The sequence below is a fragment of the Asterias rubens genome, chromosome 1 (assembly GCF_902459465.1).
Source record: "Asterias rubens chromosome 1, eAstRub1.3, whole genome shotgun sequence".
Lineage (NCBI taxonomy): Eukaryota > Metazoa > Echinodermata > Asteroidea > Forcipulatida > Asteriidae > Asterias > Asterias rubens.
In genome coordinates this window covers 25,668,338-25,695,686 of record NC_047062.1, presented here as the reverse complement: position 1 = coordinate 25,695,686, position 27,349 = coordinate 25,668,338, and the positions used below count along the sequence as shown (strand labels likewise).

Genomic DNA, 27,349 nt, shown 5'->3' with positions numbered 1-27,349 from the left:
ACACCTGTTTGTGTGGGCTGTCTATTCGGGTGCAAAGACCGTGTCCTCCCTGACCACAGTAAGCATTTAAAAATACTGGATTGGTACAGCTGACAAAATAGTCACGTACCTTTTTATGTTTTGTGTGATCAACAAAAAATATAAAATAACCAATTGTGGGAACTTGTGCTTAATCTGTTTGTGTGTCAGGAGAGATAGTGAAAAACATGCGCATTTTCAACATGTAAACATAATGTCCTTAAAGACAATGGACACTATTGGTAATTGTCAAAGACTAGCCTTCACAGTCGGTGTATCTCAACATATGCATAAAATAACAAACCTGTGAAAATTTGAGCTCATTCGGTCATCTAACTTGCGAGATAATAATGAAAGAAAAAAACACCCCTTGCACACGAAGTTGTGTGCGTTTAGATGGTTGATTTCGAGACCTCAAGTTCAAAATCAGAGGTCTCGAAATCGAATTCGTGGAAGATTACTTCTTTCTCGAAAACTGTAGCACTTCAGAGGGAGCCGTTTCTCACAATGTTTTATACCATCAACCTCTCCCCATTACTCGTCACCAAGAAAGGTTTTATGCTAATAATTATTTTGAGTAATTACCAATAGTGTCCACTGCCTTTAATTTTCGGTTGTAATATGAAATAGTCTTTGGTCTTTTCCGGAGGTTTCCCTTAATTTGGGTTGTAATATGAAATCGTCTTCGTTTTTTTTGCAGGAGGTTTCAGAAACAGCTTTCCAAACAAAATTACATGACTTCATTTCAGAGAGAAAAATTTCATGTTAAAAATGGCTCCAGTATATACGCCTAAGCCTATAAATTTCATAATAAGTTTTTTTTTTTCCGAAATTATTCAATGATGATTTGTTATCTTTGCCAAACCTGTAGCTTTATTTAAACTTGTTAGTCATCCCTCTATGATATGTTTGGCTATACACACAATAAACAATCTTCCACACATACAGGAGCACTATATTCGTGGTTTACAAAGTAAAAAAAGTCCTCTGACAGCCATTATTATCATTTTTAGTTATTTACTATAGAGCCCCAGGGGAACCACTGCTGCAGAATTGACTGTTTTCTATTTATTAAATACACATCTTTTGTATTCGTCTATTCCTAAAAGTATATCAATCAAACGAGGCTACGTCAAGATTAACGAGGACTTTGTGCATATTAGTTGACCCGGCACCTGTCACACAAATCATCACGTTTTGGGAATCACCAAAATATCCCACCGACATAGTACCATTCTAATGATGAAGGCCGCAACTGTTTAGAACTGGAAATATAACTGAATTTTGTCTTGGGGTTTGCTTGAATGGAACATTCTGGGTAGTATATTATGGGTGTGGGGGGGGGGGGGTAACCAGAACATTTTGAGCAACACCGAACACGATAAAGAACCAAGACGTAGTAATAACATTATAAGTAATTACATCCAGCGTTGTGGAACGATGAGCTCGCTCTATCCTAGAGCTATAAAGAAATGCATTGATCAATCAATACATGGTTGCAAATTTCATTTTAAAGGCAAAGTTTACTTATTCGATTTTTGTAATCGTATATAAATTTCGAAATAACCTGTCAGGTCATTATAACGAATTAAGTCATAATGTCTCGTTGTTCAGTAAAGTTTATGAGATATGTTTCTCACTGTCCTATTATCTTACGCGTGTGTAGTTTTCATGATGTAAATAAACCAATGAACACCCAAGTGCACTTGAATCGCAGAAATACGAAATGTTCTATGAAAGACTTATATTGCTTGATTGCTTTTTAAAGACACTGGACACTGTTGGTAATTGTCGAAGACCAGTCTTCTCACTCGGTGTATCTCAACATATGCATAAAATAACAAACCTGGGAAACTTTGAGCTCAATAGGTAGTCGAAGTTGCGAGACAGTAATGATTAAGAAAAAACACCCTTGTCACACAAAGTGTTGTGCGCTTTCAAATGCTTGATTTCGAGACCTCAAAATTCTAAATATCGAAATCAAATTCGTGGAAAAGTACTTCTTACTCGAAAATTACGCTACTTCAGCGGGAGCCGTTTCTCATAATGTTTTAAAATATCAACCTCTCTCAATTCCTAGTTACCAGGTGAGGTTGTATGCTACCCAACAGTGTTTCACTGCCTTTAAAAGATATAATTGTTCACATTGTTTGTGTCCTTCTAATGATAATGTAGACTTATACATTTCGACTAACTCAAAATTAATGCTCTCTGTTCCACAACATAAACATGGACCATTGCTTCTAACCCAGAATGTACAGCCGTCCCGCTCAATTGTTTTCTTCACAATGGAAACACGTGAAGTAGGAAATTCTATCCAGTTTTTGAGGCCAAACAAATCAAAATGTCAAGATATGAATAGCGCAGTGAATTTCTTTTTTTCAGATACCAGCGCTATACAAATCGTATTGTAACTATGTGCGATTAGTGGAACAGTGTATTTCTGCTTCTTTGCAAAACACGACAACCAAATTATGTAGGCCTCTAGCGGTTATGTGAAAAGAAAGTTAGGAATGTGAAACGGAAAGTGGAGAGCTTCGTACTTTGAGTATCACAACTACGGAGCTTCATTAGTGCCACCGACTGTGTATGCTACGAAGCCCCAGCAATGCCACCCACTTATCCATATGAGATAATAGACCCCAAGTCGAGTGGAATGAATAAAACTATAAGATGCCAACTCGTCCTAATATAAGATATCTCTCGTCAAACAACTAAAGACCAATTACCAAAAATTGTTATGGTATTCGACTTCGGAGTTGTAGGTCGAGCTCAAATAACTTTCAGCATGATGACGAGCTGATTTAGTTAATGGAACAACGCAATAATACGGTGATATAACGCCACACCCAGCAATAATGCAATACACACCTATTAAGCGCAGTACGGTCAGCGAAACAACGCAATATTACAGCGAAATAACGCAATGGTATATCGTATTGTGCAATAATACAGCGACATTACGAAATTGAATAGCGAGATAACGCAATTCAGTACGGTTGTACAAAGCAATGCATTACGGCGATGCAACGCAACAGGACTGCGTTTTAACGCAACAGTTCGGTGATGCGAGCAGCCGTGTTTCATTACATTGGCTGTTACAAATCCCCACTTCGTACGGTTCTGTTTCTCTCATTTAGGCTAAATATACCCGTTTTAATAGTAATCCTGCGTGAGTGTGAATGTTAGAAATGGCAAAGTGATCAAACCTTACCAGGGAAGTGTAATGGAAAAGTGTTTAGTTACTTACTCAGTTTAGGTTTACAATGCTTCCTGAATAATGTCAAAAGGTAATACGTGGCGTGTTTACCTATTCGATAACTGAGTATTTTGAGAGTGTTTATGTCAAGGATAGTTAGTATCGATGGGATGCTGTACTTTTCGTTATTACTGATACATGCTGCATATAGGGGTGCCCGTTTTGTCAATCAAGGCATGCAGTTGACACATAAGTATGCCCTTTTCGAATCCACGGCTTCGGCTTTGGATTCGGCTTCAGGCTCCGTCCCCTCGTCTGAAGCCCTAAGCACGTACCCAAAGTACGCGCAGTTTGTCAAAACAACCGCGGGGCCAAACTAGTCCGAGCCGAATCTGGAGCTGGCAGAAGCCGTGGTTTCAAAAAAGGTATAATTTACAATCCAATCTTTTTGGCATTATGATCTAGATCTATACGTATAAAGTTTTAAATGGTTGTGTGGTATTATATCGGGTCGGTCGAACATAATAAGTTTTATCATCTAGTATACTCACTCACAATTTTGTTTATTTTGTGCACCTTATTACTCACAGACGTTAAACCAATGCTTGTGCTAGTATTTTTGCCGAGTTCCTTGTTGGGAGATCATCTAAACAAATAAACAAACAAGCAAAACAAACGTCGAATATGGAAAGCCATGGACAATTTTGGAAATAATTGGAGGAGGGCACAAGCATTTCGGATGAGTTTCCCGTTAGTCCAGAAGGTCTTGTTTTTGATGGCCCAATTAACCTTTTCCAGACATGTTGGACATTACACTGGGTGTACTCTTCCGTTTGGGTGTAGCCTTTGCAAACAGACTTACATAAACATAATAGTGGTTTGTTTTTATGCGAGATCGCCTAACATCACTGGGCCAGACGGCCAGCTTAAGGTGAGGGCTATATTTAACCGATTTTGGACTATCAACCCAAATAAAGCATCACTAAATCAACAATCACCGTTGTCACCTACTCCTTATAGGCTGATGAAAGAGGGTTACCCCCCTCCCCAGTCCATTAGGATGTAGGCATGGGTATCATCCACTAGCAGCCTGGCTGGTAGAGCGGAATGAACTATACCTGTTCAACTTTTTACGAAGCAATTTTATATATTGCCGTGTTTGTCTAAAGTAATGGGTTTGCTGTAAATTAAATGGAACGCAGCGCATTTAGTGTTTTATTGTTTTAAGAAAGTTTCGAGGCAATAAAGTTCAAGTTGAAAAGTAAAAAAAAAGAGTCAAGGGCACAAGTTTCATGACGGGGTATCGAAACAACAGTCTTCAAAAACGCCCGTATGTGTTCTGCACACCCACCAGATGCTGCTGGAATGTTTAATTGCAGAACTGGCTGAATAGCCTACAACATTATATAAAGAAGTTCGTAAAGTCTTGTCCCTTCAGTAGGCCTACTGTTGTTTTCATTGTCGCCATTGTGTGTTGTGGTGATGCTTCTGCACAGGTTTAAGATATCACCAACTGGAGGTCGCCTTTTAAAATGTCAACGGTATTATTTTGCATACGATGATACGAATTGTAACAGACAAGAATACAATATTAGTTTTAAGTATCTGTGTTAACGTATCTCATGACTCGTGTAGATATCTGTATGTGTGAAAGCAGGGTTGCAATCTTCAAGATGCGATTGCATAATTTCCGTTTTTCAAATGATGTTAGCACTCCCACCCCCCCCCCCCCCCCCCCCCACACACACACACCCACACACACACACATCCATCAGGATCCAATAGGTAGGTCCTGATATTGCTGTTGTATTATTCCCTTTTCTTAAGATATTCTTTGTGGGGTACCACTCTGACAAAGAAAACCTTGTGGGGTAGCATTGTTCCATTGTAAAATAAATACCCCGTAAGCTTGTGTGTGTAAGGGCACCCCCGTGAATCAAGAATCAAGAATACCCTCCCTTTAAAACCCTAAAATATACACAACTTTTGAAAGATGGTGTTATTATTGGTTTAGATTTGAATGTATTAACCTTCAAAATATAAGCATGGAAAGTTAGAAATTTGATGTGGCCTTTTTTGTTATAGGTCTAAATTCATTGGAAGGAATGTTCTTTGTTGAGACAGGCACGTTTTAGACAACCCACTTTATTTTTAATTTGATTTGTATTAGCAACAAAACTCGTTTCATGTTCAGGTAACATATCCAAACAGAATTTCAATTACTTTCTGCTTGTCAAGTTTCTTAATGCAAAACGTGAAATGGTCATATCAAAGTTTCCCTTTTTATTGTCAACTGAAACACCGGATGTGTTTACTTGAATGACGAGTCGCCCGCTTACCCTAGACCCATTTGGCAGACTTTTTTGAAAAAAGCCAACACCCCCATGGGACCCCGTTGTGCCCAAGCTCTATAATTATTTCCTTCGTCTGCTTGAACTTGACCTGAAGCATAAAGCTAGAAAAGAGAAGGATGGATCCCAAATGCGCAGTGTAGGTGACTCCTGGCGTGTTTTACCCGTTGGCGGTGTCGTCACGTTTTAACGATGTCACTTGGTGGTCTGAAGGTAAAAATCATACACGAACACATTCTCCACCGTAAACGCGTGAGTTACAAAAGTGTTCACTTTTCTGAGTGACATCCGTATATGGCAACAACCCACTCAGCCCGTCTGTGATTGGTCAATTGTTAACCACGCACAGGAGGTTTGCAGTGCGTTGGTTTCCACACAGTGGGCGTGTCTTGCGAGGTTGGCTACGCGGTGATTGGTCAGACGTTAAGTTCCCTTGGGACTCAGCTTGTCCGCTTGGCACAGAAGGTAACAGGAAAGTGTCGGCGTAGTACTCCAGTTATAAACTCTCCCTTGCTGCTCAACGGGATTTATTATTTTAGGAAGACTTGAGCGAGGCAAATCTCACGGTCCAAAACACAGATTTTTGTTTTTGGTGGACTACCGTTACGATTCTGTTTCAGCCTTCTTCAGTGGCTCAGCATTTTCTTGGCTGAGATATCCACAGTCAGTGCCTTCTTCCGGGTACCTACTTCTTGATTGGCACACGCTAAACAGCGGAATTCGCCAATTGTTATAAAAAGTTTGTACTTGGGGCTCAGACGAGCAATAAGCGATTGACATATCTCCAAGAAGTCACAAACGAGACGTCGGTTGGATAAGGCAGATGTAACTTTCTCCGTTCTCATCAAGACAGGAATTTGTTCTCCAAAAAGGATCTTACTATATTCTCAAGGAGAAGGAATAAGCATATATTAACCTTGATTGAACCAAACCATAAGGAATTGTACCGTGTTGGGATAATATTTTTGACTGCTCGTACAGTTTTTTTTAACTGTGGAATATTAGGAGGTGAAGCCGTTGCTTCAACGGTGAGTGACTTTTTTTGTCTGTGTACTTCACAACTTTCTACAAACATGTAAAAATCATGTGTCTAAAAATTTAAGAACTTGAGTTAAACTGATGATGTGTATATCATTTAAATATACGGTGAAACAAAACGAGTTTGCGAGTCGAACTTTCCGAGTTATTCAGGAATACCCGCATGCAAATAACAAAATTACGGAAAACGCAGATGCGATTTCAATATTTGTTTTACAATTCTGAAATTTGATTCTTAATTTGTTTTATTATTTTTGTGTACATGCTGACGATACGAAAATGAATCTGCAAACTAATGTTAAACCTGCGTTTACGATGCAGAATTTCGGAGTGTGCATAGTGTTCACCGTTGCTTCAAAACGGTCAAGCCTTGTCATATGAAATTGTAAATTAGACGGCGAATTTTTTTTTTTTGCCCGTGAACGCAAAAGTTAGCGAACTTTACTGCTAATTTCGCTCCTAATTTCTCTGCTCCAAAAGTAAGCAGTGGAAATTTCCACTGCTATCTCACCTCAGCAAAGAAATTGTTATACTGTACGTAGCGGCAGACTTTGAAAGAATGATCGCTCGCAATTAGAGAAGTGTCAGCAATTTCCTCCTGCGTGTATATGCTAGTCTTTTGCTAAATTCTTCAAAGAAAATACCTTTACTGAAATATCCAGTCACCTTAACACGGCTTGCCGAATGGTTGTTTAATGTGTACACTAGTTCACTAGTTCAGCCAGAGGCAGTTGTTTACCGAATTCAAAATCACTTGACACTGTTGGCCATTACTCAAAATAATTGTCAGCATAAAAACTCAACGGGAGCTGTTGATAGTACAATACATTGTGAGAAACGGCTCCCTTAGTAACGTAAGTAGCATGGTTTTTGAGAAAGACATTTCTTAGGCATCTGAAAGCACTCGAATTTGTTGTAGCAAGATTTTACCTTCTGCAACTTTGATGAGCGTTGAGTCTTAATTTTCACAGATTTGTCATTTTACGCATATGTTGGGATACACCTAGTATTTTTGGCAATGTTCGTGTCCAGTGTTGGTAGGATTCGGTGACGGAGCTTGTACGAAAGGGTTGTGCATAACTTGTGAACTTGTTGTTTTTTAATAACCCAAATCTGTTTCGTTTTCCATTTTGATTTTAGGCGTGATTCAAATATCACCGTGTTGAAGGAGCACCGCGTCAACATGGGACGGAACACACTTCCATACGTGGTTGCCGTTTGCCTCATGTGCTCACTGCTCCAGTGCGAGTTTACAACAGGTAGGTAAACAGTATTAATGGCACTACAAAAGTAGCAGTTACATTTCACATCAATATTGACAAAAAGTCTGGAAAGGGGTTGGTTCATAATGGTGTGGAGTTTGTTTGATTGGTACATTATTGTGTGAAGTTTGTTTTACTGGAGTTCCCCCTGTGGCGGTTGAATCTATGTGCTGGGTCTTTATAGTTCCCAACATGATGGTGTAGGTAAGTTTTGTTAAGCATTACTCCCTTGTGACCAACTACAAATACAAATTTGTCGTTGCGATTTACTTGGTGGCATGATCATGTTTAGTTGTATTGTGGAGAGACGGGTTGCATGTAGCCGTTCCTCGGCCCTTGTGGCAGAACCCTAACGGTTGAAGCTTATGTCTGAAATAAAAACCAACATTGTCAATGTCTTTAGGCGATCACTTGGTCATAGAAGAACAATTAGGATAATTCATTCGTCCAGTTGCTTGTTTTGTTATGCCTGTTTCAACAAAGTAATTGGCATGTTATGTAGACTTTTGTACGGCGTATCGATAAACGTGCACATTATTTTCCCGTCAAGCTGAACAAACAAATCACACTTTTTCTGCTAAGTAAAACAGTCACAGGCTTTACTACAATAGATATGTGACAAATTGTATTGACAAATGCTACAAACAGTATATTTTAGTGGTATAACTTAAAAGTAACTTGATTGCATTAACAAAGCAATTTAATAACGTTTCAAAGCGCCGTACAATAAAATGCACACAAAACAACCAGAACAAAAACAGGAGTAGGAACAGGCCGTTTATTTACAAAACCATAACAGTGTATTACCTCTAGATTGCCGTTTTTTAACACGGGTCGTTATGACTTCATTTCGTGACACAATCTTTCAGTACTGGCAACATATATTTGTCAAATTTCTCACACTAGTCCCGGGCCGATTTCACTAACATCCCCGTAGGCGATCATCGCTGTCACACTTGCGATGAAATCGCAAACCTCCAGTCCATCGCATTTGCGACGTCTCTGACTTCGTTTTACTAAAGTCATCGCAGTTGCCATGATATAAAAATGAAAATCATAGTTTTGTTTGTGTTGATATTATTTCTGATGTAGCTATCCTATTTTTGTATTCAGATAATGCAATCATTAATTTTAAGTGAATGTCATTGATGCGTCGGTTTGCTCATAATTATAAAAGGGTCAATTGACAATTTGTAATGTGCGTTTGTCGGAACCTATCTGTCTTTCCAAGGAAAACTGGCGGTTGTTTTAGTTTAAACGAAGGTATTGACTTAATGTAGGACTCTCGGAAACGCTGTGTTGTGATGTTCTCAAAAGAGGGTTTAGTACCAGTGTGTTCTATGCCACAGATCGGAACAGTTTCCCATCATCGCGGCTCGTACCAATTTCAGCACTTCATTTATCCTCAATTCAACTTTCCCAGGCCATGCAGTACATGTGTTCGGGATTATTATAATTCATGTGCCATAAATTCAACTTCCCAGGCCACGCAGTCCAGGTTTATCATAAACTTCACTCATCTTTAAACTAATTCCCGGTTTATAAGGCCTACATCCTGTATGGCTGAACGAAAAATATTTCAAACAAAATGCACACATTCCAAGTTACAAATTCTAATTCCAGTTCAAACTGTTACACTAGACGACCCTGAAGCCTGACCTAGATACAGATTGTGCACACAAAGCGCCTGGCCAGTTCCTTTTTCGACATTGAAAGAGCTATGGTTTAACAACATTATTAGGGTTGTATTAGCTCAAGTTTCATAGCTGTTTCTATTTTGATAAGGTCGTTGTATATCGCTGTACTTCCATGCTGTGTGACTAGACATTCCTTCACAGACAGAGCTAGGTCCAATTCATGGCGTTAATTATTTTTATGCAGCCTTCTTTGCTTACGGTTTCAATTATGATCACGAGGTTAGCGACAAATCGCTTAGCTATAGTAATGCAAGGGTGGATAAATGTAGTTATAAAGAAAGTATACCTAATCCACCAAATCTTATTGTTAATTCGTGAAATAGGGCTCATGCTATTTCGGATGTGAGCGACTGTTGGTTTTAAGGTAAACGCCTTGAATAATGCCTTGTGTCATTATGGGTTATGAAAAGGGCGGCAAAGTTGTGCCGTATAGCTTTCCAATTATTGAGAGAATAGTGTATGCCTATTTTATAGTGTAGTTTGAGCACAAGAAATTGTAAAGAAAGGCAAAATAGTATCCAATGATGTTACTTTTTAGCTAACTGTATTTAATTTTTTTTTTATGATCCTTAGGAGACAAAATATATTATTTGGTTTGACCCTTAAACCGATTTGTGTAAGCACTGTATATAGACCCACGCAGTACCTTCCCGAATTCAGTGGGAAAACAAATCACCGCAGGCATACTTCTCCGGTTGCCAATCTAGCGTAAATGTCTTACCAACTATAGACCACCGAGATTGCCCGGTAGCTAGAGCTCAGAAATATACGGAAGATCTCGGAAGTGTGTACAGTGCTTACACACATCGCTGGAAGAGTAAACCAAAATAATAATATTTATCCCTTGATGCGAATGTAACATCTATTCGGAGACATTGTAAGAAACTGCCACCATTAATGCATTGTTCGTTCCTCTCACAGCTTTTGATGAAATTGACGTCATAAATGCAGCCGGCATTTCAGGGAGAACGCCGGGTATCAGAGAAACCAAAACACCAGATGGCAACCAAGCCTTCAAAATGAGACCCATGGAGCGAGACCTGGGCACAGACCAGAGCACCCTGGAAAGACTTCTGGCATCCATGAGGGAGGACGAGGGCTTTATGTTGATAGCCACCGTCTCACAGGACAGTAAGAACCGCGGCACGATCGTCTCGATCGACCGATCCAACGGTAGGACCCGCGGTTTCGGGTTCCACGTGGACCGGAGAAACGACGTCGCCGTGGTGCAGTACGCCGAGTTCGGCTCCGGAGAGCCCCGGGAGAACTCGGTGGAATTCTCGCCGCTCAACATCGAAAAATCGGACAACGAGTTACACACCTTTGTGTTGGACGTCCGGGGGAACCTCGTCACCCTTTACATGGACTGCCAGCTTATCGGCCTGAAGATTCTACCGTCGTCCTTTTACGTCGACATGCCCTCGGACAACATGAAGCTTCGTCTTGGCAAAGGCGTCACTGGACTTAATAACGTCTCCGACTTCAAGGTAAGAAAAAAATGACCGTCAGCTTTTGGAGGATACAGTGTTTATTTATAGGAATGTCCAGACTTAGGATGACTTGTTGAGGATGTAATTAAATCCATATCTTTATTTAACGTTGACCGTGAATGATAACCTTCTGACGTACCCAAGACTTCGCAGCTTCTATGTGTGATGAATGACCCTTTTGAGTTCAGTAGGTTCAAACAGGACTGTTGTGTAGACTCATAATTTTTTACAACTTGAACCCCATGTCTGGTTTAGTGCAGACTCAAGTTAAAATATATTTTTAGTACAACACTTGAAAAGGGTTTGTGGCTTTAAAAAAGAAAGCAAACAGTTTTTTTGTTTTAAAGAACCTATCTAAAGGCAAAGTAAACCTTTGTTTTTAGGAACCGTTAGGACAAATACCAACTAACCTGTGAGATATAGCTGAGAATCCGGAATGGTTATGTACACGCATTAAGAATAATCCGTATTTTGAATACACAATCTGAGAAACGTTTCTGACAGTAACGTTTGCCAGACACAAATGTTGGGGATAACGAAAAAGATGTATTTTTCCATCAACAAAATATTCTCAAGATGCTTTATAATACTATCGAAAGCTGCTGTGTACTTCTAACCAGGGAAGTTTGTATTGCCATTGGAGTTTTAAAGTGATAATACCACCTTCCCTTCAGAAAATCTAACTTTAAAGGGAAGGTACATGTTTGGTAATTACTCATAACGAATAATTTAAAAAACTGACTTGGTAACGAGCATTGGAGAGCTGTTGATAGTATAAAACATTGTGGGAAACGGCTCCCTCTTAAGTAACGTATTTTTTTAGAAAGAGGTAATTTCTCACTAAAATAATAAAACCAGAAGTCTTTTATTCCTATATGAAAGCACACAAATTCGTCCAACAAGGGTGTTTTTTTCTTTAACCATTTTCTCGCAACTTCGATGGCCAATTGAGCCATAATTTTCACCGGCTTGTCATTTAATGCTCATGATGGGATACACCAAGTGAGAACACTGGTCTCTGACAATTACCAAACGTATACAACGTGCCTTTAAACAAAAACTTTCGTGACATCTCAAAAGCAGAATCGCTCCTTGGTCCTGTTAACAAACTAAACAGAAATGAAATTCAACACTCTGTTTGTTAAGACCACATTCGTGTAGTCTTGTTCTTAAAACGTTGGCATTTGCCTGTAATAATAAACAACACAAACTCACATCTGTGCATAACGAATAATAACATCGTAATCAATAACTCCACTTGTCAAAACGAATGTTATAGTTGAACACACTTCTTGGAAAAACGTATATAAAAGATCACATTCGAAGAGGGTTTTCTGTACTCTCGGAGAAGCATGTGTACCTTCAGCGGTCAGTCAGGTTGTAGCTTCGTCTGTCATTAATTTCCACGAAGGATAAGAGCGAGCAATGAAAGCTTCTGTCAGCGAGTGGTATTTCTGAACCGAGGAAGCAATCTTCCATGATTCCGATTAGGTTGTCTGCTGCTGGCCCCGATGGGTCACTTTCCTTTTCATGAACTTTAATTTTGTGGAATTGCAATTCCTTCCGGATCGTTGTTACGCGATGAGTGATTCGCGGTCAAGACGGGGTGGTATGTTGGCCGCAGTGCTCCACCACGTTTGTTGATCTATGGTTTCACCCAGTTATAAAAATGACATTTGTACTTGTTGTCAGGGTTCATTAAAATGTGTTGATTTTATGCATTGACCTCGTTTATGTTGTGTCTTTAAAGGCACCGGACACTATTGGTAATTACTCAAAATAATTATTAGCCTAAAAACTTACTCGGTAACGAGTAACGGGGAGCTGTTGATGGTATAAAACATTGTGAGAAACGGCTCCCTCTAAAGTAACGTAGTTATTTTCCTCGAATTTGATTTCGAGATCTCATATTTAGAATTTGAGGTCTCGAAATCAAGCACCTGAAAGCACACAACGTCGTGTGACAAGGGTGTTGTTTCTTTCATTATTATCTCGCAACTTCGATGACCGATTTAGCTCAAATTTTCACAGGTTTGTTATTTCTATGCATATGTTGAGAAGACTGGTCTTTGACAATTACCAATAGTGCCTAGTGTCTTTAAGCGGCTGAATTTTATTTTAATTTTTTTTTCTTTTCATTTGATATAATCTCTTAAAGTTCGTGTTTAAGCATCCCCTGCCACATCGTCCATTTTACCCGTTCTTCAATAGAACAGAGTCAAACCATAATGGGTTTCATTTCTACATTAACCTAAGTCTATTGACCCGAAAGAAGTTAGAGAGTATAACAAAAATATGTTAATTTTGCGAATTTATTATTTTTTGAATATTGATTTGTATGTGTTTCTCTTCCTATAACAGGGTACTCTGGCCACTGTAAAGTTCGCCTTCCGCACAAGTACCAACGATGTTTTAATCAGCCAGGGATGCATGATAGATCTCGGGTTTGCATCGTCCTCACAGCTGAGCTACGCTAGCAGCTACCCTATCCCATCGGTGGAGGATTCGCAACCGAGTCAGATCGGGGATGGTGAGTCTCATGGTATATTTGTCCAACTAAAAGCCATGTTCACCTGTGGTAAAAATAAAACATTCCTGGCGAAATGTTCCCAATGGTTGTAAAAAGCCCCTTTTCACACGACATACAAAACAAATCTGAGAAAATGTCCTCAATGTTTTTGGTAAAATAATTATTGCAGAATGAGCTTCGTATGAAAGCCAGCATTTTGTTTATAATCCTCGCAAATATTTCTCGAACATTGTGAAAGTTCGTAGCAACCGACCTACGGCAGAAACCTACGCTAGCGGAATATGTCGTATATAAGGAACCTTGTGCACTCCTTCATGTGAAACGATTCTGAAAGAACAATAACATTCCTTTTGAACAACAAAGGCTAATATGTTTCTACCAGTAAATTGCTGGCCATGGGTAAACGACTCCATTGTTGATTTGTTTTTGTTACTCGCTGGTGGCACGTTGAGACGGAACATATCGTTAAATACACGACCTGGGATCGACGCGAACACATTTTTACAATGTAACAATGATTTATGAAGGTGACCTAATTCATAATACCCTGTGTACAATCCACGAAGTTTGAAACTTCAAACTGATTTATTATCCTATTATCATTTTTGTTAAAGCGACTTTTGCTCACGTACCAGTCCTATATTTATAGTCTGTGCCCTGTCCCAGTTTAACAGGCACGTTCCGGAGCCCCGCCTATGCTTGAATGTCATCTGTGTTTGAACACCTCGATCAATTATTCCTTTAACTCGAGGATTACCTGTCAATTACCAGAATCTATTACTTAATTACTCCGTATACTGGAATATCATGCACCCCAAGATAACTGTTGTCACCTAAGTTTATTTTGAGTACCAATAAATATCCACTGTACTTTATGGAGCTTTTTTAATGAGTCACTTCTGAGGTTGAACACGTCCAGTACAAGCCGTGACTTGTTTTATGCTGATCCTGCAGTAATTTGATCGTAAAATAAGGGTTTAAAAATAAGCTGTGGGTATTGAAAGACCGTAAATCTACATTTAGGCCAGCACAATTGAATAATGATTTGATTATGATTAGGCCGAATTGAAATGTGCATGTGTGATTTTTACAGTAGTGCAAACTGTGTGGTGTTTCTAAGGTAGAGCTAAATTGTTGGATGGCTTTTGACTGGCACCGCGGAACATATTGACAGAATAGTGAGAGCGGCAACTTGTGTTGTATAAAGCGCTGGCATGTTAATCCGGAGGTCGCAGGTTCAACCCCCGCTCTAGTCAATGTTTCGTTGTTTGAACTGGTTCATTCAATTCTTTCAGGGGAAAAAAATGACAAATCTCACTTCATAATCAAGATTCATTCCGCAACTTGCATACAACAGACTAAGCTCAGAAAAGCCTATAATATTAGGAGCGACAATCAAATGGTGACGGGCAAGGGTTTCCCGGGACATGGAACTCAGAAGGGATTTCGAAATACATCTCTAGTGATTTCAATCAACAGAAAACTACAGGGGAAACGCCCAGTTCTTGTGTTTGATTTTATTGTATATAGCAAGCCAAAAATTATTGCAAGCAAATTAAAAAAGACACAATCTTTGAAGTGTTATGACTTTCGGGCCGGCCCAATTCCATAGGGCTACTTAAGCACAAAAAGCAGATAAGCTATAAATACTTATGCTTACCGGAATACGGTTACCAGCCAAAAAACAATGTCACGTGTACAATTCGTGAGTGGTATCCTGCTCATTTTTGCTCAGCAGAAGGGTGTGAATACAGTGCTAACGCACATCGGTGAAAGAGTAAAAGCAAAATATTAATATTCAGTATTTTCTGCTGTAAACAGCTTAGTGAAATTAGACACAGATTTCCTTGGTTTCCACCTGGTTTATCTCACTCGTTCGGGGAGTCGGTTAGAGCTGACTTCTATGTTTTCCTGATCGGTTACTTCAACTCAAATTCACTAAGAAGATCATAAAGCCTTGATCCTTAAGGTTAACGACATTATCTTGACTCCGCCCACACCACCCCTATGTCCTTGTCACATGAGTGTTAAACATGAGCACATCACTCCAATACAACATAAACCCCAGCTGTGCTCGACCAAAGCACTCCAACGAATGTTATCAATAATGTAACGCCTCGTAAAACATGATCACGATCACCGCAAATTTGTCAGCTGTTCACAAGGTCTGGCAATTTATAATTTGTCTTCTCTGAAAGAAAAGTTCAGACGGTAACTAATGTCACAGTAAAGTTAACACGTGCGGTTTACTTTACTATTGTGCTACATTTTGAAAACCATATGTTTTTGGAGGTCGGTTATTTTTTAATGGCGTCTGCACCCAAGAGTTTGTCCCACTTATACAGAGACATAAGTACAGAAACATAGCTGTCCCTGTTTTCCAGGCTTACTAATATCCTCAAACTTTCCGAGCTTCCTTGTGGTGCGCACAACCCCATGCTGCTCAAAATAGCGCAGATATGTACTGTTAGTTCAACACAATACAGTAAGTGCAGCCCATCTTAAGTTTCCGTTTACACACCTAGGTTAAGAGAAGCAATTATGGTTAAGTGCTTTACTCAATGACACACGTGTCAGTACGGGATCGAAACCCACATTCAGTCATCATAATTTCAATTCGATGTAGGTATTGAAAAGTTTGTCTATAAAATTGAAAGCATTACATTCTAATTAATATGTGATATATTTCAGAACCAGCCTTAACATCTATACGAGTGAGACCCTGCAACTAAGTTTTCATTTTTAACTAACAGGCCAGGGACTCTCTGCGAGTACAAAAGTCCTTGTTAATAAAACAGAAGATTAGTTGTTTTAAATCATGCGTCAAAAAAGGATAAAGTTGCGTTAGACGTTTCAGGAAACAAATTACATTACTTTGATTTCCTTTCTATTTAGTAATTCGTCTTTTCTTTCTGTCCTCAGCGTCTATGCCTGGACATGAAAGTGCATCAGGAACCAACGGAGCAAGCATCACCCACAGCGACAGCGCCGACGCCAGCAACATCAACCGTCCCGAGAGCAACATCCCCAGCCACGGTGTGAGCTTCGGAAGCCACAGCAATGACCCCAACCTGGGTGTCATGCCCCCACCCATCCCTTATGATCCCCCTTTCACCCCTCCCCTCACCAACTCAGACTTCGTGCACCCTAACGCGCCCCCAACGGAGGGAACGCTGAAGGGAATGTGTGCTTTGACGTGTGATCAGATCAATAACCTCAACAATCAGGTGCAGGTATTGTCCGAAGGATACGACGAGATCTGGAATCAAATTGAACACATCGTAAGTTAATTTTTCAAAAGTTGTTGTTCAGACCGTTTTTTATTTGTATATAAAAACCCTTTGCACGTGGTAATGTTACAGAGCCGTGTATTGGGAGAGTTAGGACAGCTTGCGATTAGAAGTCATTTTGTTACCCACGCATGGGCGAACGCGGGTCGCCAGACTAGTCTGCCCGTTGGGTTATGTTGCATTTTGAGACAACATGGCGTCCAGCAACCACGTGACCAAAGAAAACTGGTCCCTCCTTGTCGCAACTCTCTCAATACAGAGCTCTGGTTACAGTACCAAAAAACAGCGCCCTCGCTGAGGTCAGTCCTGTCATTTGCTGAGAGTTGTGCGCGGCGCGTAATTGACTGTTTCCTTATATCCGATAAGGACAGGTATTTGTTTTGTATATGTATACACATGAAGGTCAGACTTAACTGCGAATCTCCAGAACATGAAGCTCATGTGAAATGATGCAAGGTAAAAGGTGATTATGTACATGGGCCCAAACGGAAAATCTCTGGCGTAATTCAAGAGCCTCTAAGTGTGACGTCATTAAGTTCAGGGTAGGCGCGTACATGCATGCACGTTTCCATTGTTTAACCTCATATAATGACGGCCAAACGGGTATAGGTTTACAGCAGGTATCATTTGTAATATAACAAAACAATACCACGAACGTGTGTTCAAATGAATGAAAGCAAGTGGCCTCCGTACGCCTATAGTTTACATTTCCGTCTATGTACACCTGGCACTTCCCCCTGGATGTGTCCAATGACAAGAAAACGAAATGTTACAATCACTAACTTACTTATTCAGTTCGAACCTCAAGTTCAAATCACACGTGTTTGGCTCAGGTCCTAACCAAAATTCACATGTTTTCCTCCTTTTAAAATCAGCCGTTCAATCGGCATGTTAGTGGTGCTTGGGCGTTTTCAGTATTCCGTATGGACTGTTCATGTCCTCAATTTGACGCTGGTTCTGCAATAAACCCATTCAAAAAGTAGCATCTCCTTATTCCAACTAAGAACTCACTCCGCGGTAGTGAAGTTAATAACCCCCAATCCTCAAGGAAATGTAGTCGTACCTGCCTATTTCATACCTTCCACCCGGGTAGTAGTTAAAAAGCAGGACAGTTCGTTTCAGAACTGAGAAGTCTCCCGAATTTCGATAAATCTACTCTGCGGTAGTAGATTATAAAGCAAGACAGTCCTCTAAAGAACATAATCTACCTTGCAAGTAGATTACACGCACATGGTGTTACTGAAAACCTATTGATACCTCACCATGTAATGCCTAAAATTCCATATAGTTATATATAATATACTTATTTCTTTCAGGAAACATCAGCGAGTGATTGTCATTCTTTATTTTCATTATTTCTTATTTTTCTCTCTAAACAGGAGCACCAGAAGCCCCCAGATTGGCCCACCCTCAATGGATGTTGGTACATGAAGTCATTTTACGAGGCCGGAGCCGTCTTCAAGGTTGACAAATGCAAGTCATGCGAGTGCAGCATGGACTCAGGGGTACGGTCACGTCATTATTATTGATTATCTATTATTGGTTATCGACTATTCCCGTAAGGTCACTCAAAAGTTGCCAGGATGCAAAAATATGTAATACAAGTGTAATAGTTACCTTTTTGAAATTGATTAAATTAACAATTTCAAAATCATATTTCGTAAAACAAAATATTCGTAATAATGAGGGGTGTGCGGCGCTACATTTAGGTCAGGCGACATTCAGGACTCGGTCGCACAGAGGGGTTGCCCGGCCATTTACAGCATAAATTCCAGCTTTCATTATCACGTATTCAAATTCACGCATTGTCTCCTAACTGGTGAAATAAAATAATTCATTCAGACTATTTAAAATGCTGATTGAACGGAGTATTAATTTTCAAACGAAATGTACAAAGCCGGGTATTGAAATTATAATAACAAAACAAAATTGACTGTAGAAACCTGTTGTTTTGATAAAAAGATATAATTAGTAAAGGAAATCATTTACAACTGAAATCATAACCACCAATACTCAATACGCTTATCATATACACATAATGTACTTATAAATGGTATCCATTATAAAGTTTCTCGGTTGCAGCCCACCGCCTGTGGAACGGCTTGCCTCTCAACCTTAGATCACAACCTGACATTTCTTCATTCAAATCCGATCTCAAAACTTACCTCTTCAGTCAAGCCTACCATTAATTTTTCCCTTGGTCATATTTTAGTACAGTGAATAGTTTTTTTTCTAGATACCAGCGCTTTATAACATGTATTAATATTTTATTTATTATTAATTTCTTGCAATGCACAGATACCCGTGGTAGAGTGCTCGACTATTAAATGCAGACCAGGAAAATGCACAAACCCGATCATCCGAGAGGGAGATTGCTGTGAGACATGTCCCAGTAAGTACAAGGTTACTTAACTTATTTGGTTTATATTAGTTATGCTGGTTAATCAGACAACTCTAAGGTATATTTCACATGAGGAAATTTACAGGTAAACAGTTCCATGCAATCGCCATAAAAAAAGCCATTTCCATTTGAATATTGACATATTGTTCTTTGGGATCGTCCTTAGGATGGGACGTAAAGCCGTTGGTTCTGTGTGTTGTGAAATGCACGTACAAGAAACCAGTTCATAAAGAGAAGGAGTTCGCCCTGGTGTTCCTGGTTTGATTGGCAGGATATTGCGCCACAGCACCTTGTAGACCATTACATGGTGCTATGTAAAAGGAGTAGGTCTCATAATTCAAACGTAGTCCAACATACCTTGCAGGAAAACAACGTTTTTGTTAAAGCGCCTTGAGCGTCACTGAGTGAAGAATTTGAGCACTTCATAAGAAGCCATTATTAGCATTAAACTATATACTATTTGAAAAATACAACTTGATCTTGAAGAATGCACTGCAGTTGGTTGCCAAAATCGCATTCTTAACACTGGTTTTAAACTCTCTGTATCAGATGACAACCTCGGCTGGAGCGATTGGGCAGAGTGGACCTCGTGCTCAGCGACCTGTGGACAGGGTATGCAGCATCGTGGACGGTCGTGCGACAGAACACAGTTTGAGTGCAATGGGAACGATGTTGAAACCAGAATCTGCTACCTCGATCCCTGCATTGGTAATTCATGCTTTGATCTTCAATACTCCCTCACTTTATTTTATAATACAGAAGTTTTGTACCAAGTTGCGGAATTCCTTTTGAGAATTATGTTCTTGGTAACATGTTATTTCCCAAATTCTTCTCAGTTGTGTTTGTGTTTGAATTACAAAATAATCAACGACTGATATTGATCAAAGTTCTGTATCCGCCGGAAATTTCACAATTTTAGTCCGATTCGGTAAAATTCAAATTCCGAATCAGAAAATTATGTGTCCGTTCAAACTTACAGAGATATGTTAATGTATGTCAAAGTACATGCCAACAACGAAATAACTAAAACTTGCTAAAACGCAACCTTTGGATGAAGATGATCTGATAGATTATTGTTCGTTCAAATTGTTTCTATTTGTGTTTTTTCTTTAACAGAAATTATTGATGGTGGTTGGAGTAATTTCACCCCGTGGTCTTGTGCAGTAACCTGCGGTAATGGAACAGAAAGCCGAATGCGATCGTGCAATTCACCAAGACCGAAGAACGGAGGCCGCCGGTGCACTGGCGAGGCCGACGGGGCCGGAAGAGAGGAGAGACCGTGCCATAGACCCCCTTGTCCCGGTAAAAAAGAAATGTGTTCAGTTTTTATCCAAAAAATATATGTCAACAAAGACAAATTTAAGATAAAAGGAATTAATTATGTTGATTAATAAGTAATGCAGTCGTCCTTATTTACAATATGTTAGCAAATCACAGTTCTAACGAACCTAAATGCAGAATGATCTTGATGGCAAAACAAAATTATCCATCTACTTAAAAATCACTAGTATAGATTTTCCTGGTCCATTAAAAATAAAAACATTCAATTAACATCCGGCTCATTCCATTTCGCTTGAAAATGAATGATCTGTTAGATCAGCATTCAACGGTCTTACGGAGTATTATTTGATTTGAACATTCAGCAGTTAACCATACTCACTGGGAAAATAAGGTTTTTAAATACATTTTGGTCGCAAAGATAGTTCAATTTCGACAAAAACATCAGCACGGGCTGGTCAACCATCTTCAGCGGTGTTGTAAAGAGGCAGTAGAAATTCAAATGAATGGTAAAAATATACTAATCTTGAATGACCATCGATGAAATAGATTGTCTGAAACGAATCTAAATGAGAAGGAGGAGTCACGTTTGCACAAATTCGAAACTGAATGTAAAACAGAAGCACCACTTTGATATTTTTTTGCTGACATTGCCGGTGAAAACCTGTAATAATTCCCTTTCAATGAACATTTTTGTTGTCAAAGTCTTAACTTCTCATTGTTAATTTTGATTCCCTTTTCAGTTGATGGAAAGTGGGGCTTGTGGTCTGAGTTTACCGGGTGTACCAAGACATGCGACGGTGGATGGCAAGAACGCAACCGATTCTGTGACAGTCCTGCCCCAGCCTTCGGTGGAAGCGACTGTCTTGGGTCGACCAACAATAGACGCATGTGCAATGAATGGCCATGCCCGGTCGGTAAGCATCAACAGAATTATTAATGTTATTAATTCATGGTAGGATTTGAAACTTTGCTCAGAGTATGGGTGCGTTCGTTTAGCTTCCCTGGGTCATCCCTGGTCTGCCCCGGTGCGTTTGAATAGCTTTTGACGTCATTACAGGGGCTCACTCAGGTCAGCCCCCAGTGCCCTGCTTGTGGAGCGGGTCACTTGGGGGCTGGCCCCAGGTAAACGACGTCACTACGAGAGCGGTGAGTGGTCGTTCGTTTAGCTCTTGTCAGGGGCTCACCCGAGTGAGCACCGCGGGGTAGACCTAGGGAAGCTAAACGAACGCACCCATTGATAGATGGATTGTTGATGACGTCATTGACCACCATCTTTGATGAAATGTTCACTTTTGAAAGGCTTTGATTGGCTGAGAGTTGTGCACAGTGCGTACCACGCGTTCGATGACGCTATGTGCAACCCATCTATGGTGATGTTTGCATTAGCACCCTGTGTAAGTCTCTCTTGAGAAGTGGTGGTTCTGAAATGAACCGGTGGTTGACATTTCAACGTTTCGATCAGTGTGCTCCGATGGTCGTCAGGAGAACATGGGTTTTGAGGCATTGTATGGCAAGGTATCAATGAAATTTCAACAGAATATACAATGACAGTGTAGTATCTGGAGACCCGTTCAAAGGCACCGATCAACGGGAAGATGGCGGTCGATCAAAGGGCATATGGAAGAAAAGTTGGCAACAATTATGGGGAAATATCAGGTTTTGTTTCAGTTGATTATTGAATCAAGCAAATTGTCATAGGAGATCTAAAGCACAGTACTGTATTTGTAGAAACTGATTTTAAAGTAATTGAAAATCATGCGAAAGATGATTTGTGTTCGACCTGGGCAGATTAAGTAACGATTGAATAAGTGATTTGTACTGATCAATTTGTTTGATAGAACGTAGTCTTTATAATGTTTCGAACTCGACAATGATTCGATACTTTCAAATGCCCAATCATATCCCTTCAATATCTTTTCATTTTCATATAACCTTCTTTCACTCTCATGACTGTAATTCTTTTGCAAAGGGCAATCTTTGTGTTGAAAACTTCCCAAACGATCATAATTGTCTTTGAAATCAACTATAACTGATGATCATGCCAGATGGGATAAGGCGTTGTCTGGCGCGAATTGAGACACTTCCTGTTCACCCATCTCGTTTCATTTATTTCCCGCGATTTAAAGGCAGTGGACACTATTGGTAATTGTCACAAAGACTAGCCTTCATAGTTGGTGTATCTCAACATAAGCATAAAATAACAAACCTGTGAAAAATTGAGCTCAATCGGTCATCGAAGTTGCGAGATAATAATGAATGTAAAAAACACCCTTGTCACACGAAGTTGTGTGTGTTTAGATGATTGATTTCGAGACCTCAAGTTCTAAATCTGAGGTCTCTAAAACAAATTCGTGGAAAATTACCTCTTTCTCGAAAACTTTTTTCTTCAGAGGGAGTCGTTTCTCACAATGTTTTATACCATCAACCTCTCCCCATTACTCGTTACCAAGAAAGGTTTTATGCTGATAATTATTTTGAGTACTTACCAGTAATGTCCACTGCCTTTAAAACAAACCTACAAAATGTCTTATTTCTGCTGATGTTTGTTTTCCCGCCAGATGCCTGCCTGTCAAGTCCTTGTTTTGACGGTGTGGATTGCGTCAGTTTCACTGATGGCCGTTACGAGTGTAAGGATTGCCCAGTGGGCTATGAAGGAAACGGAATTGTGTGCAACGATATCAATGAGGTACGTAGTTGAGAGGGCAAGGCCATTTTGATTTGGCAAAGGGCACTTGCATTGGATAGTCTTAAAGTCTATGTGAAATTTTGAAAGAGCACCAATGACGAAACCAGCAACAAAAGTTGGTCTATCCTCAAGTCCAGCAGGCCTGGATTTGTTCATTTTTGAGGGCAATGCCCTTTTTATTTTGTAAAGGGCACTTCCATTCGACAATCTTAAAGTATAATGTGTAAACTTTAAAGGGCCAGCAAGGCCAAAATAAGAGCAACAAATGTTGGTCTGTCCACACTGTCAACAGCCCTGGATTTTTATCTTTGCAAGGGCAAGCCCCTTTTCATTTAAAATCTTAAAGTCTATAAAAACTTTTGAAAGAGCACCAAGGCTAAAACCAGGGGCAGCAATGGCCGAAATGACCTCATTGTTATTCCAGGCTTGGTTGAAACCGTGTTGAAGATCAACATTTTCTCCACCAATATCAATCAAATCAAGATTTTTATAGTTCTGAAGGGGATTTAATAAAATCACGGTGTCTGGACAATCGTGTAGGCTATAATCAAATTATTAAGAAATATATTGGGACCTAATTAAATTACTATTGATTTGAAAGTTTCGTATGTTTACAATACACAGTGCAACCTTGTGTCCGATGCTTGCTTCAACTTTCACGGTGAGCACCGTTGCTTGAATTTGGTTCCCGGCTACACCTGCAGAAAGTGCCCCAATGGCTACAGAGGTAACCAGCCGTCTGGTATGGGAGTCTACCACGCTAAACGATACAAGCAGGTAAGTTGAATCACAAATGAAAACGTGAATAGGTAGAATTGGTTTGAACTTGCGTAGATAAAAACCGAGCCGGTGACCTACGGTATTTAGTTACCAAGGGCCATATTTCGTAGAGCTGCTTTTAAAGCACAAAAAGTAGCTAAGCACTGCAATATTATGCCTACCAGATTAAGGTTACCAGACAAAATGCCATGTCGCGTGTACAATTTGTGGCTGGTACCCTGCTCAATTCTGCTAAGCAGGAAATTGTTAAGCAATATTTTCGGCTTTAAGCAGCTCTATGAAATTAGGCCCTAGTGATATTTCAGAGCTGTTTATGTTGCGACCAGTGTTCTTCGGTCACGTGGTTGCTGCACAACCCAAATGGCAGACTAGTCTGGCATCCTGTATTGGCCCGTGCGTTTTTGGTTAAATTCTAGTCGCAAGTTGTCGCAACTCTTCCGTGAAAACGGACATTGTCAATTTACTGCATTTACTTTTAATTTTTGTTTTACTGTATTTTCAAAACTAAACAAAAATTTGCGGATTAAGATTTGGTTTAATGAAGGAGAAATGTATTTGCAGTTCAAATAGTGACTAACAAATGTTTCATAAAAACTATGGCTCTAGAGAAAAACGCTACTTCGTGGAACTTGGGACAATTTGTTGGACTGACCGTCCAAGGTTTGTGGCCAGTCGGACGCCCTCACACTATCACGCGCCTCGCCGCATTGACGTACGGGCTCAGTCTGTCTTAGCTTATGGTTGCTACCTTCCTGGATACGTGCCTGGTTATTCAAAGCCAACCCAACTCATCTGACTCCAAAATACACCCAAATAGGATTTGTTTTCAAAATCGGTTGTCTTGCAGTAACGTCTTTTTGTTCTATGACGTGCCTTAGATATTTTGCTAAAAAAATACAACTAATTACACTGTTATCAATCACTAAATACCACATCAATCAGCATCACAGGGGTTGTTTACACCAGAAGGTCCCTTATGTCCGCGGTAACATTTAAGAAAACTCATGTTAACATGATTTATTGTTATCGTAATGCGCCTTCCTGATCCACGGGCGATCATGATTTTGTAAATGTTATGTTTCTGACGTAAGCCCTTGTGGAATTTCAAAATCTTAAAAAACCTGCTGGGTTGGGACATTTTGAAATGGCATCTCGTAATTACAGGGGCATATGAATACACATGTGTCAGAAGCTGGAGTTTGTAACATCGTAGCGTGTCCTAGGCAGGAATTCAACGGGAGCCCTGGCGTCGTTAACCCCCGGGCATCTCTCTGCTTTGCTATGACGTCTCGACAATCCTAATCTATACGGGTACCATGTACACTTTCCAGTAATGTGTTGCCTGACGTGATGCTACTATTTTAATGGCGGCTGGCTTATGCTGACGTGTTTTGGATAACTCAGCGATGTCGTGATCACACTTGTGTTTTCTGATTGATGAAATGCAAAATGAAGTTCATGGACTCTTGAAGCTTTTCAGATTTCCGATTTGTGCCTTCACTTTGCACGCGCCCATTTTTTTTTTTTCGCAAAATGTTAGGAAGATACTACAGATTATTAATACAGTGCCCGAATATTTCACGTGATAATTTTAAAATCCACTTCTAAATTCTTCTTCTTGTGTATAAAGCTGTTCATAATTTGGCTCCGGTATATCTCCAAGACCTCATAGCTCATAGCCCTTCGTTCTTCTTCACTTTCATCAGCTACCCGACGCCTTCGCTCTTCTTCAATCGCTCCTTTCCAGCTTTCCCGGGACCCCGCACCATGACACGCTATGGCGATCGGGCCTTTTCAGTCATAGCTCCAACACTTTGAAACAAGCTACCTACCCACATTCAAGCAGCTCCTTCATTGGACACTTTCAAATCTCAACTTAAAACCCATCTGTTTTGTCAATCTGGTTATAGCGCTTACAAACTTTCGTATTTAGCGCTCTATAAATGTTGCAATTATTATTATTTGTTATAAAAAAAAAATTGCTGGACACTGTACGTCACTTTATTTCAACAATATCTGTATTCAATGTAATTGTAATTTTTTCATTTGGTGATCTCATTTTAATATTTCTAATTGACAGCAATGCATCCCGATCAACCCCTGCTCAGAAGGAACATCTAATTGCCATTTCGATGCCAGATGTATATTCCACGGTCCTTATTCAGAGCCACAATACGGTTGCAAAGTAAGTTGTTTAAATTAATAATACAGGCCACCTTCATTTATGCGTGAATCATTTCTCAGATTTAAATATTTGTTGGGTTGAACATTTATCTAAACAAAATTAACTCGAAGAGAATCCTCTCTCAACATAGTTTAGACTACCAACAGCTGCAGTAATTTTCACTACTAAGTAAGTTTTTATTTTGTTATGAATTGTGGGAGTACTTAACCAATCTATGACCCTAACTTCAAGATAAATGTAAAAAAAAAAAACTCTTAAATTTCGAATCTATGCCTAAATGTGGAGCTTTTCCCTCTTTTCTTTGCAGTGCAAGACTGGCTTCGCTGGTGACGGTATTGCATGCGGGTTTGATAGCGACCTGGATGGCTGGCCCGATAACCAATTGGACTGTGAAGACAAAGGAAAATACACTCATTGCACAGGGGTACGTCTAAGAATGATTCTGAAGACAATCGGGAGTGCGTTTTGGCGACCCCAACCAAAAACTGTTTCGGTTGTTGGTCGTTGATTCTGCTGTTCAGACTGAACGATAACCGAGTTATGAACTCGGTTACCGTTTTGGTTATGACGTCAGAAACAGCTTTTGGTTGGGGTCGCCAAAACCACTCCTGAGCATACTGATCAAAACGTTGAGGCGTTATCCACTGGTTCTTTTCAGAACCAACACAACTCAAAAGATATAATCAAATGGTGTTACAGCAAACTTCTCTTAGTTTAAGTGACATTGAACGTGCCACTGAAGTTTAAACACCATAAATCATTGATGTCGAACTGTCCATGGGGACGTCTACATTGCAATCGGGCCACAAGAAATGTATCTACGTGCACTAGTGTTACAGAAACATTTGGAATTGAATTATGACTGTCAAAATTAATGTCTGATGATTGTTGACCGCTGTGGGGGGAAGTAGCACGCCCTCTGGGAGCTCACGGGACACGGCACAAAATAACTACCACCCCTCACATGAAAGATTATACCCAAAGCCCAGGGTATGCTATCGATGTAGTGACGTATAGAGAGTTAGCGGTGGTACTATATATAACATACTAGTCATAATGGTGAGTCCCTAGACACATCAATATCATCAAAAGGGCACTTTAACTTGCGCTTTCCGTCCTGTCTTTGATCAGAGTCGTTCTA

At 39.9% G+C, this 27,349-nt stretch overlaps 1 protein-coding gene across 1 annotated transcript in view; it reads left to right on the top strand.

The window, feature by feature from the left end:
* The first annotated feature begins 6,045 nt into the window (after window positions 1-6,045).
* Window positions 6,046-27,349, top strand: part of LOC117307281 (thrombospondin-1-like) — a 36,370-nt gene continuing 15,066 nt past the window's right edge. The window contains exons 1-14 of the mRNA XM_033791999.1: window positions 6,046-6,596; window positions 7,747-7,865; window positions 10,487-11,052; window positions 13,417-13,585; window positions 16,508-16,866; window positions 18,255-18,380; window positions 19,174-19,267; window positions 19,826-19,984; window positions 20,393-20,578; window positions 21,298-21,471; window positions 23,116-23,243; window positions 23,868-24,020; window positions 26,104-26,208; window positions 26,516-26,632. Coding sequence (XP_033647890.1) covers window positions 7,790-7,865; window positions 10,487-11,052; window positions 13,417-13,585; window positions 16,508-16,866; window positions 18,255-18,380; window positions 19,174-19,267; window positions 19,826-19,984; window positions 20,393-20,578; window positions 21,298-21,471; window positions 23,116-23,243; window positions 23,868-24,020; window positions 26,104-26,208; window positions 26,516-26,632 — 2,412 coding nt within the window. The 5' untranslated portion in view covers window positions 6,046-6,596; window positions 7,747-7,789. The remainder of the gene's footprint in view (window positions 6,597-7,746; window positions 7,866-10,486; window positions 11,053-13,416; window positions 13,586-16,507; window positions 16,867-18,254; window positions 18,381-19,173; window positions 19,268-19,825; window positions 19,985-20,392; window positions 20,579-21,297; window positions 21,472-23,115; window positions 23,244-23,867; window positions 24,021-26,103; window positions 26,209-26,515; window positions 26,633-27,349) is intronic.